This window comes from Bombyx mandarina, chromosome 21 (assembly GCF_030267445.1).
Source record: "Bombyx mandarina strain Sakado chromosome 21, ASM3026744v2".
In the NCBI taxonomy this organism is placed as follows: Eukaryota; Metazoa; Arthropoda; class Insecta; order Lepidoptera; family Bombycidae; genus Bombyx; species Bombyx mandarina.
The window spans coordinates 5200417-5226713 of NC_143227.1; the positions used below are offsets into that span (position 1 = coordinate 5200417).

The 26297-nt window shown below is 36.8% G+C and overlaps 1 protein-coding gene across 1 annotated transcript in view; it reads right to left on the bottom strand.

Moving 5' to 3' along the window:
* LOC114253010 (lachesin) overlaps positions 1 to 26297 on the bottom strand; it is an 85769-nt gene that overhangs the window by 19884 nt on the left and 39588 nt on the right. Inside the window, exons 3-4 of the mRNA XM_028187744.2 lie at positions 24747 to 24919; positions 7646 to 7853 (exon numbers count right to left, since the gene is read on the bottom strand). Of these exons, the coding sequence (XP_028043545.2) occupies positions 7646 to 7853; positions 24747 to 24919 (381 nt within the window). The remainder of the gene's footprint in view (positions 1 to 7645; positions 7854 to 24746; positions 24920 to 26297) is intronic.

A 26297-nucleotide genomic window follows, 5' to 3' on the forward strand; every position in this document is an offset into this window, starting at 1 on the left:
TGTATAAAATAAACTTAAAACAAACAAAAGGAATCTGTCCGACGGGGGACGCATCAAAGGAAAAACAAAATTGTTATTTTTATTTATTTCCGAGCATTTTCATATTTATCTACATTTTAAACCTTCTCTGGACTTCCACAAATAATTCAAGACCAAAATTAGCCAAATCAGTCGAACCGTTCTCGAGTTTTAGCGAGACTAACGAACAGCAATTAATTTTATATATATAGATAGATAAAATGTATTGTAATCGTTTCTGAAATCGAATACAGATGTTAGTGTTGCTGACAACATAACACAAATATAATCACGAATAAAAATTGTTTCTTTACAATTGTTTTATGCATGATACGGATTATTACGGATGGCAAGAGTCATGGGACAAGATATATAAACATATCGCAGTAAATAAGCATTTGATGTTCGAAAAAGTTGCTGTATTGATATTTATTTGTTTAAGCTTTTCACGTACAACTTATTCTGTAAAACAACTACATGTCATCACACTCGCCCGACTGCTCACGCCAGCTATAAACGATACCCATTCGACCCTTCTTTGCAATATACGACTCTGCAATATTCTGATGTTGAGGTCATTGCCCTCGATCTCCTGTATCATTTCTAAAGGTAAACAAACAAGTTTGTGTGGACGAATAAACCCAATCTATACCAATATTATAAAGCTGAAGAGTTTGTTTGTTTTGAACGCGCTAATCTCAGGAACTGCTAGTCCGATTTGAAAAATTCTTTCAGTGTTAGATAGCCCATTTATTGAAGAAGGCTATATATAGGCTATATAACATCACGGTAAGGGCAATACAAGTGGAGCACCAATAAAGAATGTTTCAAAATAGGGGTTTAAATAGCTCCTTAACATTCTATAATTCAAAAATATTTTCACTTTCTACGTAAATGAAGTGGGGGTAAAATTTAGCGTAATGCCAAAGTAACTATTCCACGCGGACAGAGTCGCGGGCAAAAGCTAGTTTGAATATAAAATATCTGAGTTCGAATGTATTTTATTTTTAATTAAACAAACAGAATTTTAAATTATATGGTAACGATAGATTCCGTGAATGAAATTAGGAAATGTTTTCTCGTCATCAAAGATATCCATTTCTCTAATTAGGAGTTAATGACGTTTACAGCTTTTTAAAAGTGAATCTAATTGAGTTCACGTGGTTGATGTTTTGAGATTTTCGTGAGTGTTTTTAGGCTTGATGATGTTTTAAAACGCTATTAAAATAAACGCTATATATTCTATAAGAACGTTACTTTAATAGGCGCATTTAATTGTTATTTGTACGCGGCTATTTAAGTATAAGTTCCTTTTAGTCCATATGCGATTCTAGAGGGTAGTTAAATAGTGCCGAATAGAGTAGGCCCACTCTTTATACGAAATAGTTACTACTAAAAAAAAGTGATTATGTATTCATCGGAGAAGTAAATGAAGAATTTATTGATGGTAGGTATATTGCAAACTCGCATAAGTAAGTGCGGGTAGTACAATCTTGTAGTACCATTTCTGTCGCGAGACTGTCATATATTCCGACTGGAAGGGTAGATAGCCGTTAGTTCAATGGAGACTTTGCCATATTATCTCAGGTTGGGTGGGGGTATATGAAACCCCATGCGATGGACTGATCAAGTGAAAGACCTTACCAACACCCTAATTAACGAGTGCGTGCGCCAAGTCTCAGTTCGAGAACTATGGAGAACATTTGTCAGCATTGTCAAGGATTTCATAAACTAGGATTCTAAACGACCACAACTGCTCTGCCAAGAGCAACCGACTATGATGATGATGGGTGGGGGTTATTCATGTTGTGATTCCTGAGGGTGTCGGTAACCACTTTTTTCACTGGTGGTAGGACCTCTTGTAAGTCCGCAAGGTTAGGTACCACCGCCCTGCCTATTTCTGCCGTGAAGCAGTAATGCGTTTCGGTTTGAAGGGTGGGGTGGCCGTTGTAACTATACTGAGACCTTAGAACTTATATCTCAAGGTGGGTGGCGCATTTACGTTGTAGATGTCTATGGGCTCCAGTAACCACTTAATACCAGGTGGGCTGTGAGCTCGTACCCCATCTAAGCAATAAAAAAATAATAAAAAACTTAATACCAGGTTATCTCGTTTATATACCTTTATACGAACATTAAGAAGGTTAAGAAAATATTAATAATAACTAATATTATAATAGTTGGGAATAAATCACACACGGTTATCCGGCTCCAAATTAGGATTCCCTGTGTTATGGGTACCAAAGACTGACATACATACTTGTATAGGTTTAAATAAATACACATATAGATTATAAACACCCAGACAAAGAGCAAACAAATCTGTTCATCACACGAATGTTTGCCTGATGTGGGAATTGAACCCGTGATCCTCGGCACAACAGTAAAGGGCGTTAATTACTGCACCACAGAGTCAGTCAGAAAAAAAGCCACATTTTGATAGTTTTCTTTTTTAACAAATATAATGTCTTCATGTTTTTTTTCTTTTTTTTTCTTAGATTGGTGGACGAGCTCGCAGTCTACCTGGTGTTAAGTGGTTACTTGAGCCCATAGAAATCTACAACGTAAATGCGCTATCCAACTTGAGATATAAGTTCTAAGGTCTCAGTATAGTTACAACGGCTGCCCCGCCCTTCAAACCGAAACGCATTACTGCTGCACGGCTGAAATAGGCGGGGTGGTGGTACTTACCCGTGCGGACTCACAAAAGGTCCTACCACCAGTGAATTTACAGATACACCACTGTGAATAATGTCCATCACAATAAAAAAGATTAATAAAGATTTTTAAATAGATCTACAATTATTTATTCGAAAGAATAGTTTTTAATTTAGTTTTTTCTTAACAAAAAGAACAATAAACGTTATTGGCAAGCTTAATAGAAATGAAGACGAAAGTTACCAAACAAAATAAATCTTATAACTTCAAAACTATTAGTTCGAAGTTCACGAACAAAATGTACGGGCGGTAAATCACCGGGATCGAATCCTGTTTAAAAGAGACGACGCGATTTGTACGTGATACCGCGTTGCTATTAAAGTTCTTCGCATTGATACCGAACAGTATCAGAGGATTGCTGTTCTATACGACAAACGAATTGCAGTATTAACGTATAGACATATAGTTCAAATTTATTTAATGAAAACGTGAAACTCTAGTATAGTTGTTCACGATTGACTTCCACGGTGAAGGAATAACATCGTGTAATAAAAATCAAACCCGCAAAATTATTATTTGCGTAATCACTGGTGGTAAGACACTCTTGTGAGTTCGCACGGGTAGGTACCACCACCCCACCTATTTTTGCCGTGAAGCAGTAATGCGTTTCGGTTTGGAGGGTGGGGTAGCCGTTGTAACTATACTGAGACCTTAGAACTTATATCTCAAGGTGGGTGGCGCATTTACATTGTAGATGTCTATGGGCTCCAGTAACCACTTAAAACCAGGTGGGCTGTGAGCTCGTCCACACATCTAAGCAATAAAAATAAATAAAGTATACTTATACATAATGTGACCATACGTCCAAATTTGGGCGGAACAGTCCCGCTTTCGGGCATTCTGTCCCGCTGTCCCCAGTGAGGGCAGTGAGGCCGACATAGTTCCGCTTTTCCAAATAGACCAAACGATAAATTTTTTTTCAATTCAGCATAGAGCTAGAAGGGTTTAAATGGGTTAATTTAACAAAAGAGGTACATACTATTACAGAGTACTAACTATTTTGTGTTCAGTGCTTTGATTATTCTGTGTTATTCTATCTTCTATAAGAAAATACTTGTAAAGCATAGATTTTATCGCGGGCCTTGAGCGCGGCGACCGAATTCATGAAATTCCGTAACGAAAAAAACCTTACACCCCTCAATCCGCCTACCATGTAGCTCACGTTCAACACATTCACACGTTGCGCTTGTGTAGTGTTTGTGAATAAGCGCGTGGCGTGACGTCACACTGCATGCGCATCATGAAAAGTCTGCCCATCTCTCTCTCGCGCGGTCTAGCTTATGAGTGTGAAGGGGACAGATAAGGTTTTGCTTTTATTAATGTTTAATATAGCGTGGTCTTGTTTTATTATTGTTTTAATATTAAATTATCATTGTCTAATTATAATTGCATAAGTTGATAAAAAATGCTATGCAATAGCTTTACCGCGGCAGTTCCCGCGTGCCACACGTTTTTTTAATTATTATATAATTCCGCAGATGTCCCGCTTTGCCAAAAAATATTAATGGTCACGGTAAGTATACAACATTTGACATAGAAGTTACCGATACCATCTGCTTTTCGATATATCGAATTTGAAATTCGAAGTATGTATTTATTTCAAGCAACATTAACAGAGTCAGCTTTGAATTTTCACGTCTGCTTTTCTTTTGTTATGTTTACGGGTAAAAGTTTTGTAAACGGTCACGAACGATTATTTATTTATTTTTCATTTAAAAGATATGTCTACACGTATTATAAAGTACAAGCCGTTGTCTTCTAAAATAATAACATGACCTTTTTTAATGATGTAGATTTGTTGACAAGCCGGTCGTAAGGTAAGGTCGTAAGGATGGACATCTAGTGTTAAGTGGTACCTTTATTTTTTATCCACTAATTGACGTCTTTAAGGTCATTGACTCGGCATGGCGATACCGACCATTCGGGTGACATTTTTTTTTAGATTTTAAACAAGCGAATTTATTCTTTTTAAATTAACATGGCCAGCTAAATACGTGTTATCACACAATTAAAACTACTTTTGCAGGCTTGATTTAGCGTTTTTATTGTCATTGTCCTATTATTTCTGACGTTTTGATTACTTTACGATTTTCTTGGTCAGGAATATTGTTCTTTGAATGTTCCATTTCTTTCTCTACAAAATTTAATTTAGACTTTTACGTTTTCACAGAATACGTCTTCCACATGGCTCGTTCTCCAAATCAAAATTTCCATCACGAAAGCGTTTAAACCACAATCGCACGGTGCGTTCATCATTAGCAGTCCCCTCTCCAAGCGCTACACCGATATTGCAAGCTGTTTCTGCAGCGTTAGTTCCGCGTCGGAACTCGTATTCAAAATCACTTGAATTTTCGAAGTATTCATCTTTCTTGTTTAAGCTGAATAAAAAAAAAACAACTGAAAGTCAATAATCGAATGTTGCACATTTTTAAAAGAAGAACCTCATAGGTAGGTACCATTTAAAAAATTTTTCACTCAAAAATCTCAAACCATGAAGGTTCTATGTCAATTCGAAGTATCTATTACAATAAAACGGCAATTTCATACTTTAACCCCTATTATTATCACACCGCTATATACCATAGGCCCTACAATATGAGAAGAGCGGACGTCTTATCGGTATTGAGAGCCAGAAGCATGGTTGCGAAAATTATAATGATAATTACGTAGCCTTGTTATCGTTAATCGTATTGTTTCTTTTCTAGTTTGATACCTTAAGTATTTCCATAAATATTTATAATAATTATATCCGCTCTTATTAAAACTTCGGAAAGTAACACGTTCAAAAGTTACGAAGTCAAGCCTCTGAGTAGTTCCACCGAAATGAAGTTAGATGCTACTTAACGATTCTGAATATAGCTTTCAACTTATCACAACAGCAGCTGAATTCATAAAAGGTTTTCGAGGAGTTTCTACTTTATTATTTAGGATTATAATTACAAAAAATGTACTTATTAGAAATTTAATAAGTGCAAACTCATTTAACAATCGCTACCTTTATGTACTCCAGAGGATATCATGGATCAGCGCGATATATATTGTAATGTGGTAATATGTAAAGAACCAGGTCTTATTAATCTTGACATTTTTTTTTTTTTTTTATTGCTTAGGTGGGCGGACGAGCTCACAGCCCACCTGGTGTTAAGTGGTTACTGGAGCCCATAGACATCTACAACGCAAATGCGCCACCCGCCTTGGGATATAAGTTCTAAGGTATCAGTATAGTTACAACGGCTGCCCCGCCCTTCAAACCGAAACGCATTACTGCTTCACGGCACAAAAAGGCAGGGTGGTGGTACCTACCCGCGCGGACTCACAAGAGGTCCTACCACCTGTTATATTAGATAGTATATGTTAGATATATTTATAATAACATGAGCGAATTCAATTATTAAAATCTTTGTTACGAAAATGAAACACAATTTCTTAACGCAACGCCCTAATAGGATCGAAAAGCAGTTTTTAATAAATCTTTCAAATAATCAACAATATGACAGGAAACTTAGCTACTATATGTATATGTATTATGATTTTATTTAAATTAACAACATAAAATTAGTACGCGTGTGTTTCGTTCAAACTAAAGTATTAAGGTTTATCTATGTTATGAAGTTATCTATATATTAATACGTGAAGCAAAAACTTTGTACCCCTTTTTACGAGAATTGCGCGGACGGAGGAGTATGAAATTTCTCACACATATAGAGAATATAGAGAAGGAGTGCAGATTGTTAATAATGTTTTTTAATTACGCATAAAAATACATTAAATCAATAAAGAAAACATAACACACACTACCACGTATTTGACACACACACACATACTATTTGATTATTGTCAAACTTTTGTTATTGTTTAAAGTCTGCAGTCAAATTGAGAATAACTTAATATTGTTTATCTTTCTTGGCGAAATCTGTGACTATTGAAATATAATAATAGTCTTTGACAATAGAACCATAATAATGTTCAAACTTATAATTTCAATTAATTATAATCCAATTTCGACTACTGCGGGACCACTAGTCCTAAATAATTGTTCGCAAACGAATAAAGAGAACGAGCTTCCCGGACGCAGAAAAGTTCTTAATATCGTGTTGCCGTGTTTTACGAAAACTCCACCCGACATATAGATGTTGTGAAGATGGGTACTTAATGGCCTCGCAAAGGCAGTTTCCTCTACTTTCGCTTCACCGTTGTTTTTCTGAGCCAAACCCCGAGCCCTTGTAATGATGGACAAACGAAGTAAATGTACCGAGAAAACTCTTCAACTCTTTGGGTGAAAAAATATATATTTATTTTAACCCTCGTTCGCGCGGAAATAGCGATAGGTTTTACGGACTTTATTTCACACATGAAACAGTTAGTAAATGTTACATCTACCCATGTCGTATCATGGCTTTCGTAATTTTTCTATTACGCACATTTCGACGCAAGATTATCAATGTTTTTATTTATTTATTGCTTAGATGGGTGGACCACCTCACAGCCCACATGGTATTAAGTGGTTATCGGAGCCCATAGACATCTACAACGTAAATGCGCTATCCAACTTGAGATATAAGTTCTAAGGTCTCAGTATAGTTACAACGGCCACCCCACCCTTCAAACCGGAACGCATTACTGCTTCACGGCAGAAATAGGCAGGGTGGTGGTATCTACCCGTGCGGACTCACAATAGGTTCTACCACCAGTAATTACGCAAATTATAATTTTGCGGGTTTGATTTTTATTGCACGACATTATTCCTTCACCGTGGAAGTCCACCGTGAGCATTTGTTAAATACGCATTTCGTTAGTAAAATTGGTACCCGCCTGCGGGATTCGAACACCAGTGCATCGCTAGATACGAATGCACCGGACGTCTTATCCGTTAGGCCACAACGACTTAATGTTAAAAGATAATTCTCACCTAGTACATTCACACAGCCGATCTGCTTCTTCATCGTGCTGGTATTTATCTGGCACATGTAGCAGCCCCGATCTTCCACCTTCAGAGGTCTTATGTGGAGTTGCCAGGAATGTGGAGAATCGTTGGTGACCGCATATCGAGAACTGTGCGTCACCAGCCTCGTGTGGAGTGTGAGGATAGTTTGATCATCTGCTCGAATCCAGGCTACCTAGAAACAAAAAAAAAAACGTTTTAATCTTTTTAGTCATTTAAAATTGAGCTAGTAGTCCCGCAGTAGTCGAAATTCGACTATAATGTTAATTTATATTGTATGTTTAAACATTACTATGGTTCTTTTTTTTATTGCTTGGATGGGTGGACGATCTCACAGCCCACCTGGTGTTAAGCGGTTACTGGAGCCCATAGACATCTACAACGTAAATGCGCCACCCACCTTGAGACATAAGTTCTAAGGTCTCAGGTATAGTTACAACGGCTGCCCCACCCTTCAAACCGAAACGCATTACTGCTTAACGGCAGAAATAGGCATGGTGGTGGTACCTACCCGCGCGTACTCTCAAGAGGTCCTACCACCAGTAATTCTATTATTAAACACTTATATTTCTATAATATAATCACATATTTCGCCAAAACTTACACTATAGATAAATAACATTAAAGACAAACAATATTAATCTATTCTGAATTTGACCCAGACACTAAGAAAAGTTTGACAATTGACAATAACCAAAGAGTATATTTATGTGTATGTGTGTGTGTCGAGTACATGGTAGTTGTGTAATGTTTTTATTTATTGATTTAATGTATTTTTATGTATAATTTAAAAAATATATTAGCATTGTGCACTCCTTCTCTATATTCTCTATAAGTGTAAATATTTCATACTCCTCCGTCCGCGCAATTTTCGTAAAAAGGGGTGCAAAGTTTTTGCTTCACGTATTAATATATAGATAGGAACGAAACAAATGAAGTGATATAATGAAATCGACCAAAATAGGGTTGCTAGAAGCTAGTTTTTTAAATCACAATTGGTTGATCAATTTTGCTGTACGTTGGCAGACATATTCAATATTCAACTAGTGTTAAGCTACCCGAGCCAATCCATAACTCTACTCATCTTGAGCTGTGAGATCTATATATATATATATATATATATATATATATATATATAATTGTGTGTGTCGAGTACATGGTAGTTGTGTAATGTTTTTATTTATTGATTTAATGTATTTTTATGTATAATTAAAAAAATATATTAGCATTGTGCACTCCTTCTCTATATTCTCTATAAGTGTAAATATTTCATACTCCTCCGTCCGCGCAATTTTCGTAAAAAGGGGTGCAAAGTTTTTGCTTCACGTATTAATATATAGATAGGAACGAAACAAATGAAGTGATATAATGAAATCGACCAAAATAGGGTTGCTAGAAGCTAGTTTTTTAAATCACAATTGGTTGATCAATTTTGCTGTACGTTGGCAGACATATTCAATATTCAACTAGTGTTAAGCTACCCGAGCCAATCCATAACTCTACTCATCTTGAGCTGTGAGATCTATATATATATATATATATATATATATATATATATAATTGTGTGTGTCGAGTACATGGTAGTTGTGTAATGTTTTTATTTATTGATTTAATGTATTTTTATGTATAATTAAAAAAATATATTAGCATTGTGCACTCCTTCTCTATATTCTCTATAAGTGTAAATATTTCATACTCCTCCGTCCGCGCAATTTTCGTAAAAAGGGGTGCAAAGTTTTTGCTTCACGTATTAATATATAGATAGGAACGAAACAAATGAAGTGATATAATGAAATCGACCAAAATAGGGTTGCTAGAAGCAGCTAGAAGCTATATATATATATATATATATATATATATATATATATATATCCCTCTCTCTCTTCATAATATCAACGTTTTTATTGCTTAGACTATTACTATATATGGATAGGAAAGCGAGCTTGCGGCTCATGAGGTGTTAAGTGATAACCAGAGTCTATAGACATTTTTCACGTAAATGCCGCTACCCACATTGAGACATAAGTAAGTCTTAGTTCTACAGTATGATGAATGCTCCACCCTTCAAACCGCAACAAATTGCTGCTTGGTGCCAGAAATAGGTAAGGTGGTGGTATCTACCCGTGCAGACTCACAGGACTCCCTATCACCAGGAACTACTAAGTACTATTAAGAACAAAAACTAGTTTATAACACAAAGACAACAGTAATCTTAAAATCGATTAAGCTATTGAATATTCAAACAATACAGTTGTTGTTTATAATAATTGAAAACTTTACTAAACACTTAGCTAGCTCTAAAGGGATGAGAGATCCGTTAATTATAATAACAATCAGAATCCAACTTACATTTTATCACTTTAAATAGTTTGTCGATAATTTTCGAATTACTATCGTGAAGTTCAATGGCCTTCCCAAGCTGAGATTTAGAATTCCATTTAATATCAAGGAGTTAATAAATTCACCGCCAAAACCTTCAGAGAGAAGCAATTCTCATTCGAGTGTCGATTACATTGGGAAATCTTAGGCTAGCTATATTTGACTATTAAATTGGATTACTAGTAGAGATTTTATTATTAAATTAACAAATTGCCGAAGACCGAGCAAAGAGAAAGAGTTCAATTTGGAAAGCAGACCCTGGCATTAAGCCGGGAAAATGCTAAGAAGAAGAAGAAGACGACCACTGGCAAGGCGTCTTGTGAGCCTATATCTTAGGCCCATCTCTGCCTGATGCAGAATGAAGCATTTATGCTTTCCTGTTGAAAAGATGGGTCAACTGTTTTACTACTAGAACTACGACTTAGAAATAATGTCTCAAGATCTGTGGTGAAAATGACATGTTTGATGTCTATGGGCTCAGCCCAAACAAAGCCTAAACATATATTTATTTATTGCATAGACGAATGAACAGACTCACGGAACACCTGAGATTAAGTGTTTGGCGAAACCCACAGAGATTTTTTATACAGATTTTTTTAAAATAGAGATTACTTACGATTACATTATGTATGAATTCCGCTACCCACAAGCACCGGTCACCGTTCTCGTCGAACCCGTCACTTGCGACGAAGGGCTCGACACGCGAATTAACCCATAGACACAGCCCACTGAGTTTCTCGCCGGATCTCGTCAGTGGGTCGCGTTTCCGATAATGTGGTAGATTCTGCGAGGCACTGCTCTTGCTAAGGTCAGTGTTAGCGTCACTCCGGTTTGAGCCCCGTGAGCTCACCTACTAGTTGAGGCTACGCTGAAATAGCCTCTCAAAGCTATCAGCTTAGGTAGGAAGAAAAAAAAAGCTCTGAACAGGTGCGCATGACTGCTCCGCACCAGTAATAAGCAGGGGTGTGATATCTCCCCGAACGAACTTAAAATACCTTCTACAACAACCTTCCGCAAGCAAAACTTTACAATTTTAATCTCATACAAAGTCGTTTGAGATCTGTCCGTTCGTGTTTTAGATAGAAATGATCTGAATAAAGAACAAAAAGGAGGTAATAAAATTACAATATTCTCTGAACATTTCCCCATTCATAACATCCTTAAATTCGAGGGAATCGTAATAGATATTCACATCTGACGCTCAAATTAGAATTTTATTAATATGATAGAACGTATTGTAGGCTTGCGAGGGTAGGTACCAATATCCGCTTATTTCCGGCTCAAAGCAGTTATGCGTTTCTGTTTGAAGGGTGGGGCGGCTGTTGAACAATAAAATCAAGATTCGACCTCATGTCTCAAGGTGAATGACAGCATTTCCGTTTGATGTCCATTGGCTTTGGTAATTACTTAATACCAACGGCATGAGCTTCTATTCCCGTCCGTAAAAATAATAATCGAATCAGCATTTTCTTTCCAGGGTTCTGTTAGAAGTTTTATAAGAGTTAATAATAAACTTATTAATATTAACTTAGTTTATTTACGAATTCCTAACGTAGGGTTGTCGACGACAAGATAACTGGATAAATTTAAATATATATATATATATAGAGAGAGAGAGAGAGAGAGGGAGAGGGAGAGGGAGAGAAAGAGAGGGATAGAGAGAGAGAGAGAGAGAGAGAGAGAGAGAGAGTATTCTTTATGGTACACCAAAAAAATAAATAAACAATGCGATACATTAAATACAAAATTAAGTACAATTATTATTATTAAGTATTATTGCATAGTGAAAGTGACTGTTATTTTTTTTCAATTGAAAGTAATTACTATTATTACAAATAAATTATTGGAGGCTTTCTATTTTAAACAGTGAAAGCAGGACACGTTGCTCCTATTGATATAGATTGAGTAAAAACAACACTCCTATTATTACCGCGAAATAATTATGCATTTCGGCTTAAAGAGAAGGAGAGCCGTTACTATAATATAATTAGCTTCAACCTCACATTTCAAGTTCGGTGTTCAAATTACTCTTTATGGGCTCCTGTAACCACTCAACACTAAAACAGTAGTAACAACAACATCATCTATCTAGTAGTAAAATATTTAGTCAAGTAACCATCATATCTATATATTAATACGTGAAGTAAAACTTTGTAGCCCTTTTTACGAAAATTTCGCAGACGGAGGAGTATGAAATTTCTTACATTTATAGAGAATATAGAGGAGTGAACAATGCTAATATTTTTTGAAAATAATGCATAAAAGGCACTTTAAATCATTATAAAGAAAACATTACACACACTACCATGTATTTGACACAACACATACACAAAAATATACTCTTTGTTTACTGTCAATTGTGGGAAACTTTTGTTATTGTTTAAAGTCTGTGGTCGAATTGAAAATAGGTTAATATTGTTTGTCTTTAATATTATTGATCTATTTTTTTTCCACAGGAGAAAATCGCCGTATGTGGGAGTTGAACCTCACTAAAAACTCCTGCCGCTCACAGCCGGCGCCCTACCCCGGACCGGGTGGGAACCCAGTCGGAGCTATTGAGACGACGGGACAGGGTTTACGCAGAGCATATTACATCCATCCCGCCGTCCCCCAGACGCCGGACCGGTGGCCGCCAGCGACACGACCGCCGGTTCCCTCGGTCGACGGGCCAAGAGCCCGCATTGATGGCGCCGCGCTACACCTTCCCCCGGAGCGGTCGGGGGAACGCGGCCTGCCACGCCGCCCCACGCCTAGGCTCCTTCCCGCACAAAGCGGGTGGAGCCCGAAGCTCTTAGTGGGCCGGGTTACGGACGGGACCCCCCGGTCCCGACCCCCTGCTCGGCGGCGGCGGATTTCTGCGTAGTGAGGAGAGCTATGCCTCACTCGCCCCGCCGCCTCCTTCTACGAGATGGTGCACTCGCAGAAGTCGAGCATAGCCTTCCAGGACTCGTCGACTCGTCACCGCCCAGCAACGACGCCACGACGCCAGGCAGCGATAAGTCCGGTCCTATCTTTGCGACCAGGACACGGCGCTGCACCTCCCAAGCGGGGCAGACAGCGAGCGTATGCTCCGCCGTGTCCAGGTCGTGTCCACAATGGTGGCACCTCGTCGGCTCAGCTCCTATCCGGTGCAGGTACTTCCCGAAGCAACCGTGCCCAGTCAGCACCTGCACCAGACGGAAGGTGAGGCGTCCTCGGCCACGATTCACCCAGTCATCAAAGACTGGGTAAACCGCCTCGACGGTCCGTAGACCCCACGTGGGGTTGGCCAACCGCCTCGACCATGATTCGAGCACGGACCGCCGAGAATGGGCCTTCCGTGCCCGCAGCTCACTTTTGAAAAAACGCGCCACGACCAGAGCACGAAACTCGCTGCGCCACCGATAGTCGGCAGCAAACGACTCCGCCTCCAGCTCCCATGGCGGCGTCCCCGCCAACACACACGCCGCCTCGAAGGAGACGGTGCGATATCCACGGATGACCCTGATAGCAACGATGCGCTGCGACCGGCGCAGGAACCGAGCTATAGTGGCCCGGTTGCGTGGCTCAGCCCATACAGGCGCACTGTACAGGGCCATCGATCGCACCATCCCCGCGTAGAGGCGGCGCACAGTCTGATCCGGCCCTCCGATATTTGGGAGCAGTCGGCTCAAAGAACCGGCTGTTCTCATCAATCGGGGAACCAGCTCCGCAAAGTGAGCATGAAAAGCCCACCGGCTGTCCAAGACGAGGCCGAGGTACCTCAACTGCACCCCTACCCCAATTATTGATCTATAGTGCAGTTTTGGCGAATACTGTGATTATATTATCGAAATATAATAGTGTTTGACAATAGAACCATAATAATGCTTAAACTTATAATTTCAATTAATTATAGTCGAATTTCGAGTACTGTGGGGCCACTAGTTTTTATTAATCCCCATAAGCGATTTAACGCCGAAGGATAACAAGGCCTATAACACAAATAGCTGTGCAAAGTAAACAGAAATATAATTAATAGCGTATCGAAGGGAGTCTAGCAGTCGAGGATCCACACAAACGTCTAAGATTATTAGTATTTACTGTTTCACCGAAAATTAAACATGATTTAATCAGCTTAATTACAATTTCTAAGACTGTATGTATTCTATGAGCGTTTACGTAATTCTGTTATATGTGTACATGTAAGGAAATTAAACTTCACATATTGAACTGTCTTAATATTTGGAAGATTTTAATGCATTAAAATAAATACATTTAAAATTTTATTTTTAAACTTCGTTACAACTGGGTATTACTGGGTTCCCACCCGGTCCGGGGTAGGGCGCCGGTTGTGAGCGGCAGGAGTTTTTAGTGAGGTTCAACTCCCACATACCCCACCCGCCGGGGGATCCGACGATTTTCTACGGTGGAAAAAAAAAAAAAAAAAACCTAGTCCTTGTATGTTAAATAATCATAAATCAGAAGTATATTTTGCAAGCAAACAAATATTACCGAGCACAATCTCAGATAATAATAAAAACAAATTTTTTTGGATACAACAAAATAAAAAATAAGATATATTGTGGTCTAGCAGTTTACACAAAAATTTCGCGTGCGGTAGGTAGTAAAACCTTCAGAAGTATTCTATTTTATTCTATCGTAGGCTAAATCCCACAAATCTTTTTCTTGTTTTAGTGTCGCTTTTTGAGTCTCAAATCAAATGGAGCCAAAGAAGTTTTCATTCCAAAAAAAAAAAAAAACACGCCATTATCTTCTCTATTTTCTTTATAATAGGCATCGGAAAATTACAAAACAAATGCGCGACCCCCAATGCTAAAAAACGATTCTGATTCGAACCAGCCAATAGACCACCGTGCCAATCATATACCAATATACCGAGAATTATTCGCAATTAGTCACTATATTAATTCGCTACATTCTACTCCCTTAATAAAGGTACTTCAATTTACAGCAGGTTTCTTTGTCAGACCCTTCAGAACTTAATCCTAGCTTAATGCGGTACCTAAATGTGAAATGGTTGTAATTTGGATCTAAGATACCCCATCTGTCACTCAATCGGGTTTAAAGGGTCAACTGATTTCACTTTCAGCTTCTCTTGATTAACACAATGTACTTATAAACGTTGGAGCGTGAAGCTATCAAAAAATTTTCTATCAAAGGAATAATTAGATAGAAATATTTAAAAACAGTTAAAAAGAGCAAAATCTCCCCCACAATTCGATCGAACTGGTAGAATTCATACTTCTTATTTAAAATAGCCATTTCACTAATCCCCAGATTTGACAATCGGAAGCCCGTGACTACATAGTACACATTGAGGTATTATAACCCGCAAAATTATAATTTGCGTAATTACTGGTGGTAGGACCTCTTGTTGGTCCGCACGGGTAGGTACCACCGCCCTGCCTATTTCTGCCGTGAAGCAGTAATGCGTTTCGGCTTGAAGGGTGGGGTAGCCGTTGTAACTATACCGAGACCTTAGAACTTATATGTCAAGGTGGGTAGCTTTACGTTGTAGATGTGTATGTGCTCCAGTAATCTAAGAAATAAAAAAAGTCTCAGTGACAGAAACAATACGAACCAACGATTAGATAGGGCAAAAATATGTAATAATAGCAGTGTGCTGTTATTACATATTTTTCGTTATCTTACCATGATATCTATCTATATTACCCTGATGTTACTATCACTAACAACTTAAATTAAAGAATAATTTTTAAAATTAGACAATTCTTAAGCACTTTAACAAACAATCACTGACTGATAGAGTGGTAATCAGAGATTGAAATAAATAAAAGTACACGGACCAAATAACCGCATTTGGTTTAGAAATAAAGTGTTTTAAAGATTCTTTTTAACGTTTAAAGCCGTAAAGTTGTAAGCACTTTGAAAGGAGAAAAAGTAACGTAATTTTATCGTCGTCTGCGTTCAAGCTTTGAATAATGATGAGTGCTGCCATCAGCTAGATATTGCAAGCGCAGCCAAACTGATTGTAGAGGAAAAATGCTGATCACACAAAATGACGATTTACGATGAAAACAGTTCTGCGTGTTTTGTGCTCTTCAAATACAATGATCGCTAATTATATTTTGAGTGTCTAAGCATAATAATGTTTTTAATAAGACAAAAACTAACAGCCATTTCAGAGTGATACTATTACATTTTTTACTGGTGGTATTGTGAGTCCGCACGGGTAGGTACCACCACCCCGCATATTTCTGCCATGAAGCAGTAATGCGTTTCGATTTGAAGGGTGGGGCAGCCGTTGTAACTATACCGAGACCTTAGAACTTATATCTCAAGGTGGGTAGCGCATTTACGTTGTAGATGTCTATGGGCTCCAGTAACTACTTAACACCAGATGGGCTGTGAGCTCGTCCAACTATCTACGCAATAAAAAAAAATCCAGGTTTTTCATCAAATCAGCTGAATCCTAAAATTTTATTATTGCTAACTGGATAAACATTGTATTATCATCTTTATCATCATCAGCCCGCAGTCCTCAACTGTTGAACAGAGACCACTCTCAATTTACATCATTGAGCCAGGTCTTCGGGTCTCCTCAACCATTATTTATAAAACTGAGACTTAGAACTCAGATCTCAAGGTGGAATTTATTGGTGTTGGTATATATGGGCTTCGTTGTTAAGTGATTCAGTTAACTACAGATAGGTTGTGATTTGTAAGCTCGTCCATCCGTCTAAGAAATAAAATAATACAAACATACGTGACTCTTAATTTTATAGCTAGCGAAATTTTACATATAGAAACTACAAAACTACACAGCAGTCAGGTCAATTTGAAGAAAACAATAAAAATCTGTTTCTGATAATTTATAAAATTGGGTAAACTATTTGTTTTCAATTAGGCTCAGGCATCAAATAGCTGGAAGAGGTTTTAAGAAACTTAAAAAAACTACGAAAACTTCAAAGACTTTCAAATACTCAGTCTACAGACTAAAAGCACTTATCTGTAGAAGATGGTATTCGGAATACAAAAGTTGGTGTTTAGTATAACATGCCATAATTACGCTGCAACAGGAAATAGTTACAGTGGAAAAAGCAAAATAATTTCACTGTGTGCTTTACTTTATTATGACGAGTGTGGCCATTACTTGAACATTGCCAGTGCAGTCGAACGCTTTCTGTGCGAAAATGCAGGATTTACAACCTGAGTATTTGCTGATCGGAAGCTGTTAGGGAAAGCTTATTTGATTAATGTCTGAGCTCTCTATAATGGAGCGTCTAGACTGCGAATATTTCAAAGGTAACTAATTTCTATTCGATCAATTTGTCTAGTTTTAAGGGTAGTAATTACTTTAGTTCGACGCTTATAGTAAAACTGTTTATTTTTGAAAATTTTGTATAGTTTGACTGGTCTTCTGTACGCTAATGTTAATTATTATTATTATTATTAACACTTTATTTCAGTTTTTTTTTTTTTTTTAAAACCATAACATTTTGTTAGTAATAATTACTTATAATCTAAGTTAGTAATTTAAAAAAAAAAAAAAAAAAAATCTAACACATAACTATCATTATATACATTTTATACCATTATATATATATATATATATATTTTTTTTTTCTCCTTCCAAGTGCCTACTGCAAAGGCTATTGATCAGCAGTCCCTCGATCTTGCTCGATACGATTCTTAAAAGACTGTTGCCACTGTCACGAACTCGATAATATAGTAATAATAATAAGTTAATATAGTATAGTACTTAAATTAGTGAAAAACTTTTCATGACTTAATGTACTAAGCCATAAACTTCTTTGTCTGGATTTCACGGTTCAATGAAAAGAATGTTAAAAGACACTTTTGAACCTTTTCGGGAGCAACAAAGGTTTTGTAAAAATTAAATCACATCAATATTTATGTAATTTATTTAACGCATTACTTTACAGAAAAGGAAACATCGCTACATTAAAAGCATTAAAATGGGAAGGCAAAGGCGAGCACTCAAGGAAAAGCTTTGCAAGTATATTGAGGAGCTTCGCGACCGGGGATCTCGGAGCTTAACTGAGATGACTCGGTATTTCTCGTGATGGCGTCTACATTGTACCATTAACTTGCCAATACTTAAACACATTTTTTTTCGTAATAAGTTTTATGATTTTGTCATGCTGTGTATATATACGTTTTATTTTACGTTACATACAATGTACGAAATTGGGTACTTAGTTTTAAGTGCATACAGCGTTTTATTTCAAGTCTCTGGTTTTATTTCAAGTTACTGGTGGTAGGACCTCTTGTGAGTCCGCACGGGTAGGTACCACCACCCTGCTTATTTCTGCCGTGAAGCAGTCATGAGTTTCTGAGTGGGTGGCGCATTTACGTTGTAGATGTCTATGGGCTCCACTAACCACTTAACACCGGGTGGGCTGTGAGCTCGTCCACCCATGTAAGCAATAATAAAAAAAAAATATAGAGCTCTCGGGTTCGATTCCCGGCTGGAATTAAATCTTCGTAAAATACCGTCATTGTCTCGCGATTTTTAATTTGTAATTCAGAAATAATTAAACATGTTATATTTTCTCGAGATGAGTATGTATTTTGATTACTCTCTCTCTTTCTCTCTTTGGTAAACTATCACTTGATTCCTAAGCTCATTGGTATATAATGCATTCCAACGAATGCCCTATCGTATTAATCATAGCAGATATACATACTTGACATTCTCCAGGTTATGCATCTTAATAAAAAATGTCTTCTATCCTAATTTTTTACGGTATTAGTCCAAATCCATTCACCCATTTTCATTTCCATTGATACGGTGACAAAAAAAACTTTCAAGTTTTTTAATATTAATAGATAATGGTTTTTAGGGCTTAGATGTACTTGACTGGCTCATAATTCATTGTTTTTCGAAAATATGGGTTCGGGTTGTTAAATGTGAAATCTTGATCAATATTAATAGTACTCCGCTGTCCTCCTACCCCTCAAAGCGTGATCTATGAGTGGATCGCTGCAGTAACAATTAAAACAGTACCTTCTCGGGTTGTAATTACGCAAGTCGCAAGTAAATGTCGTAATATTGTAGTCTCAAATTTATGGCACGATGTTAAAAAAAATCATCTAAACCTTTCTAAGCCCTATCTAAGTATATTTAAGTATATAATCGCATAGTTTGATTCGTTAAACCGTCAGTTATATACATTTAAAAAACCAATAAGTCATTGTAATATATTTAAATTTACAGCTAAATGAGAACGTTCTATTTTTTTTCCTACCTAAGCTGATGATCTTGAGAGACCATTTCAGCGTAACCTTAACTAGGAGGTGAGCTCACGGGGCTGAAACTTGACGGCGTTGCTAACATGAACCCTAGCAAGAGCAGAGCTTCGCAGAATCTACAATCGGATCGGAAACGCGATCCACTAAGAAGATCCGGCGAGAAACTATATATATAATACAATACGCTCTCTATTTTTTTATACACCATAAAGTCTGTAGTATAGCGCGGGTTAACTGCAGAATAATACATTTTCGCAATGAGAGTGATTCCCTTATACGCAATTTGTTATAGTAGGAAATACTTTATGGTGAATCACATAATGTTTACGGTCGTAAAGGAAACGTAATATGTTTTTATGTAAAATGTTTTTCACCTTATCGAAGGTTAAAGTTCATATATATTATGTTGTAAGAATTCATTTTCACTGGATCACGTTGACAGATTCACCTTACATTGTCAATATACTTAGTCTGGCCATAAATACTGTTACAATTAAAAATAAACAAAATATTACATTTGAATTTGGAATCTGTCATTTTTATATGATTGCTCATTGAGTTTTCTCATTTTGGCGCCGATACATTGTACAATATTTTGCGATATTAAAATGAAGTGGGGTGATAAAGAGAACCTAATCGCTGTGATTGCATTACACAAAGTAGGTATGGAGCCAAATGCAATTTTTAAAACTCTCCATACGGTTGGTATTAGTAAAATGTTTATGTACCGGACTATTAATAGGTGCAATGAGACCTCCTCTGTTTGTGACAGAAAAAGATCTGGCCGTCCACGTAGTGCTCGTACGAAAAAGGTGGTTAAAGCAGTAAGGGAAAGAATTCGAAGAAATCCTGTCCGAAAGCAAAAGATTGTATCTCGGGAGATGAAGATAGCACCTAGATCCATGTCGCGTATTTTAAAAGATGACTTAGGAGTTGCAGCCTATAAGAGACGTACTGGTCATTTCTTAACTAATTTACTAACTAATTTATATATATATATTTATATATATATAATAAAACTAATTTAATAACTTAATTTTTAATAAAAATTAAAAAGAGAATAGGGTGGTAAAATCGAAACAACTACTGAAGCGGTACGCAAAGGGAGGCCATAGAAAATTTTTGTTTACAGATGAGGAAATTTTTACAATTGAGCAACATTTTAACAAATAAAATGACCATATTTATGCTCAAAGCTCTAAGGAAGTTTCCCAATTAGTCGACAGAGTGCAACGTGGGCACTATCCGACATCAGTGATGGTTTGGTGGGGTATTAGTATGAAGGAGTGACTGAGCCATACTTTTGTGAAAAAGGTATCAAAACATCGGCACAAGTGTATCAAGATACCATTCTTGAGAAGGTAGTGAAGCCCCTTAACAACACCATGTTCAATAATCAAGAATGGTCCTTCCAGCAAGACTCGGTGCCAGGTCATAAAGCTCGGTCTACGCAGTCTTGGTAGGAAACGAACGTTTTGGACTTCATCAGAGCTGAAGACTGGCCGTCGTCTAGTCCCGATCTTAATCCGCTGGATTATGATTTATGGTCAGTTTTAGATAGTACGGCTTGCTCTAAACGCCATGATAATTTGGAGTCCCTAAAACAATCCGTACGATTGGCAATGAAAATTTTTCCCATGGAAAGAGTGCGTGCTTCTATTGATAACTGGCCTCAACGTTTAAAGGACTGTATTGCAGCCAATGGAGACCACTTCAAATAAGCTTTTTATACTTTAAATTGTTTTATATTTATGTATTAAACTAACACACTGTAAAAGTAATAAATGTTATTTGCAATAGATTTATTTTTATTTTTAATTGTAACAGTATTTATGGCCAGACTAAGTAGATAGATTTCTACCGTGATGGATTGGATAATAGTAGATGTATTATAAATTTGTTTTATTGTCCTTGTAGGCAGACGAGCATACGGCCCTCCTGATGGTGAGTGGTTACCGCCGCCCATGGACTTCAGCAATGCCAGGAGCAGAGCCAAGCCACTGCCTACCGTTATGATAATGATACACAACATAATGATGGATGTGTCAATACTTTTAATTCGTGACACGCAACGTAATGTGGCCACATATTTAAGCACAAAATAAAGTCGTATATTATATCTAACTCAGTTACGAATTTTCGTCCACGATATAAATCTGAAACTTTGTTCTCACCTTTTTGTTCGGGTCACTGTTGATCAGCACGTAAAGTCCAACTCCCAAGGGTGTTTTGGAGTACCGGGGAACTCCATTACACAATTGTCATTATGAAACGTTTCAATATTCGTAACTTCTAAAATTAATGATTAGTATTCCATGTCCAAAGTCTTTTCGTTTTTGTAATTTCATAGAAATCAGTGAAATACAATGCTTATCACATTTGCTTCACTCGTAATAAGAGAAATCACAGATTTCAATGCAATTACGAGCGTTAAATATAGCTGATCTTAACCTTTTTAAGGATGGCTAACCTTAGTGTAATAACTTAAAAGCCCTATGTCAATATAATATCAATTTTTGTATAAAAGTATCCAACATTCTACTGCTACAGACTAGTTTAAAGAACACAATAACAAATAAAAAGGTACTTATATGCATCAAAGAAAAGGTAACTATAATAAATCAATGGTGGTAGGGAACGATGTGAGTACATAAGAGTAGGTACCAATCACCTGCCAGATTTTTTTGGTGGACGACTCATCAGTGTGCTTAGTGCGAGTTTTTTAACGTTCTCGATAGCGTAAAAGTTAACTCCATACAAATTTGAGTTAACTTTTGCACTATAGAGAACGTTAAATAACTCGCACAAAGGAAACCGAACAGAGAATTGGTCAGCCGTATTTCAATACGATTGTGACTTGAGTGTCGCGTCCTAATATAAGCTAAGATAATCAATGAGCTAATGCGCCCACAAACAATGCAGTAAACTATCGCAATTGTAATACTCGTATAGTTTGAAGGAGCTAGCCATCATACGACACAAGATATTTGACAGATGCCTGAATCTCGCTTACGACATTTTCAAGATAAGCTCGCATATATACAAGTTCCGAACAACACCATTTAAGATACAAATTTTCGCATTAATCTCTAATGCTTTTATTTTCATTATTTTTCTTAACTCATTGGATAGTATTAATCCGATGTCCAATCTTCTTATTCCAGATACAATCTAAAACTTATTGAAGTTCGAATTAAGGTATATTCAAGAAGCCATTATTTTAAATCGTTTGATGTGTGCCAAAATTTTTCAGGTGCTATTTTATTGGTAAAATATAATTATTTGATTTCATTAGACGAGGAACATACAGGGGAAACATTTCAAGTGTTGGGACAAACTGTTTTTTTATCACGAAAACGTCATGCATCTCTTTAATATGCGACAAAATGGAAACGTTGTTTGTTCATCCTCAAGATTCACACCGAACTGATGATCTGGATGAATGGCTACGAAATATCTCGACGTTGTGACATCCGGAACGGAAAAAAAAATTACGAAAGTTGGATAACGCGAGATCAGTGAGTAAGATTAAAAACGGGGAGAGGCCAAAGAAAATTCTTTTGTGCGATGTTTCTTCGATGATTCTCGAGCCGTATACATTTACATTTCGGCATCCATTATCGTAATGAATACTAGGACGATACCAAATACGGTAAATGCTAATGAAACCAATATTTTGTACTGGCTCGCAGTATCTGCCGACAGTTCTGTTCGAATTTGTGCAGCATATATTTTCTTTTTTTTTTCTTTCATAAGTCCACACAGACAATAACGTTTTTTTTTCTTTTTTTATTGCTTATATGGTTGAACGAGCTCATGGCCCACCTGATGTTAAATGGTTACCGGAGCCCATATACATCTACAACGTAAATGCCACCACCCACCTTGAGATATATAAGTTCTAAGGTCTCACTTTTTAACCATTTTTAAAACCATTTTATTTTTGTGCTCCTAGAAATTCGCCTGTAATCTTAAGTTGAATGTGTATTTCTAATTGGTTTGCTTTCAGAATAAATTGTCACATGTAAATATATCTATTATACATATATATGTAGCTGTGGATTTTAGCTTAATAGAACAAAATGTTTAAGCCACATTCAAGATTGTTCAATAAAAATTAAAAAATTCATAGTTTTATTTGTACTTTAGTCTTATTACTCTAAATTTTCCATAACGAATGTCTATGTTAACATATCCACGCTTTTAAAACATGTTTTTTTACTATAAAAATCAAACGTCAAAAATAAAGTTATCTACCGGAAACTTTAAAGACGCACTGCACGAAAAGTCCTTTGGGAAATAAAAAAAATTTGGCGCTCACATCACGGGCTACGACTGGACTACTGTTGTTATTCTAGTCAAGTCATGCGCCTCATACGGTAAAACAGAGTTTAAATAAATGTCATTACGGGTGATCGATCTCTTCGAAAAAGTAAGAAGCTCGTTTGTCATGAAGGAGGACACTAAATGGATCCCCGATAAATGAGGGTTATTTACGGACCACTCTACTACGGAGCAAAAAACACATGAATAGAGAATTCAAACAGATAGACGTTCCTCGAGTGTTTTGTATGGAAAAATCATTAATTTTCTCATCCAAAGAACGGGCTGTTCCGTTATAGAGATTTAGGATTTCCTTAACAACAAATAGGTATTTTTATTTTTCGAATAACCAACCGGAATTTTACATCGACTCACGAAATTTGAATCATTCGAATATTATATCACTTAGTGTTGCATTTGATCATATTTCACTGAACTTCAACTGTCATGTTTAAACCTTAAAAGACCTTAAAGTTAGTGCACGGAATCTCCGGTTGCCAAGCGAAGCCCGATAACGTCTCGGAATCACGCTCTTAAGGAAGACAAACTTCGCTAAGCTCCTCAAAAGTATCTTATTATCTCGAGGAACGAATATAAAATACGGTCCCGGGGATCACACGAAATTTTGTTAATGCTTAATTTAAACAAAGTCAGGTTTTAATCCGTCCTGCTCCGGGCAGATAGTTTAGGTAAACTCAACAAAAATAAATCCCTAGGGATATTCAACTTTCAAGATTATTGTAACACGACATGTTGTTCACAGATATGAAAAGGGGCTTTCCGAACATCGGCCTTTCTCCTGTGTTTTTTACGTGTATAAAAATGAATATATTCTTTTCTTCTATTTCACTATCCGATGAAATTTTATTCTGCTTTTCGGACACTCAGTCGTAATAACACAAGTTTTGTTCGAACAAAAGTAATTTACCGGAGAATGGACTGGGACGGGACAAATATTGTTTTTGCGTCTTGGCTAAAGTAAGAAAACGTCTCAGCGTCTCACGACAAAGGCCTGTGTGGCATTATTCTAGCAAAATTTTCATCTGCAAAACCATAATACTCTTAGAAGGGATTTTGGGTAAACCCAAACCGACGTTAAGCGGGTGATTTCAGTTATTTATGGTCCCTTCGGCTTTATTCTACGTACCTTGTAGTCTCCAAGGTCGGTGACTGAGCAGGTGAGTATGGCTTCCCTGCCGAGAGCTACTGTGACGTTTTCTATTGGTCCAGCAAAGTCGGGCTCGGAGTCTCGCAGGGACGCAGTGGGACCCACCCGGCCTAGTGGAGATGTAGTCTGGTGCCGCATACCGCTTTTTACCACTGGAACAAGTTCATTGAATTTAGTATGGATTACTAAAATGTTGTGGTTTTTTTTAATCACTTTAAACAAGATTGATTTCTAACACATTGTTTATACATACTATGTTTCCAAAGACTATAAAAGGGACAAAGTGTGTAGGAACAAAAATGCGATAGAGAGAAATTCAGCAAGTGATCAACCGGTGAATACATAATATAAAATGTTTGTAATTTTTTTAGAAGTATCAATCGTGACCCTGCCCTTCACAACGTGAATGCCACCACCCACCTTGAGGTGTGAGTTCTGCGACTCAATGCTTTAATAATATGACGGTTGAAATAGCAGGGCATTTGAACCAATACGTCTGGGCTCCGAAGTGTTGTGTAGTGGTTAAAATCCCACATCAGCAAATAATGTACCATATTTCTGTCGCGATGGAGTCATGGATTTCAATTCCAGGCTTTCACCTGAACCTGATCACGAATAACTTGATCACTATCTAATTTATGCCAAAAAGATGATGCTAAATAAACAAATCCATATTTGTAATTAATAGTTTTATTAAAACTCTTTTTGACGAATTTTCATTACGCACTTGTTTTTAACAAGAATTCATAGTCCATATTATGAAAATACACCACTCACATTGTTTAAATTTGTGATTGAATGGATTTGATGAAAAAAAAATTATACGAAGATGGTGATCCATTTTTGTTAAAATGTGGTTAAAATCCATCCACACTGAAGGAATTATGTTAAGAACCATTAGTGAAGTGGCAATTAAAAAAAATTTGAACTCAATCGCAAAACTATATGCAAATGTATAGAACACGAACAAGAAACCAAACTATAAATTATCATCTGTGCATTATATATTATTTCATTTTGTTCGAGTTGTCAAATGGACGGTATTATGCGGTGAGCGATCATAGTCGTTAAAAAATTCAATTTATTTGCTACATCATTGAATGTTTCAAAATAGAATTACGATATGAAAATAGATTTGAACCATGTGAATGACGTTAAAATCTGAAGGAAAATCTCCGATAAGCACTTTTACACAAGAAAAGGGTGAGATATTTAAACAAACAATACAAATATGAACTAATTATTATCTGTGAAATGGAAATGTAAATAAGGAAGATGCATTTATAATTAAAGTAAGAAAGAATACGGCGTGGTGAGGTCACGACAGGAAAATAGCTCGAAATTAGGAATAAGTATTAAGGGTGACACAAATACACGTTAAAAGGTGACATAAATTTAAGGAAGACAATATTATTTTTAATAGTAACTGAATTAAATTTATTGAGACGGATGAGACCATCTAAAAATGGTTTGTCGGTCTGATCGCTAGTAGCCATTTTTTTGTTGTACCATATATGTATCTGAGAAAAT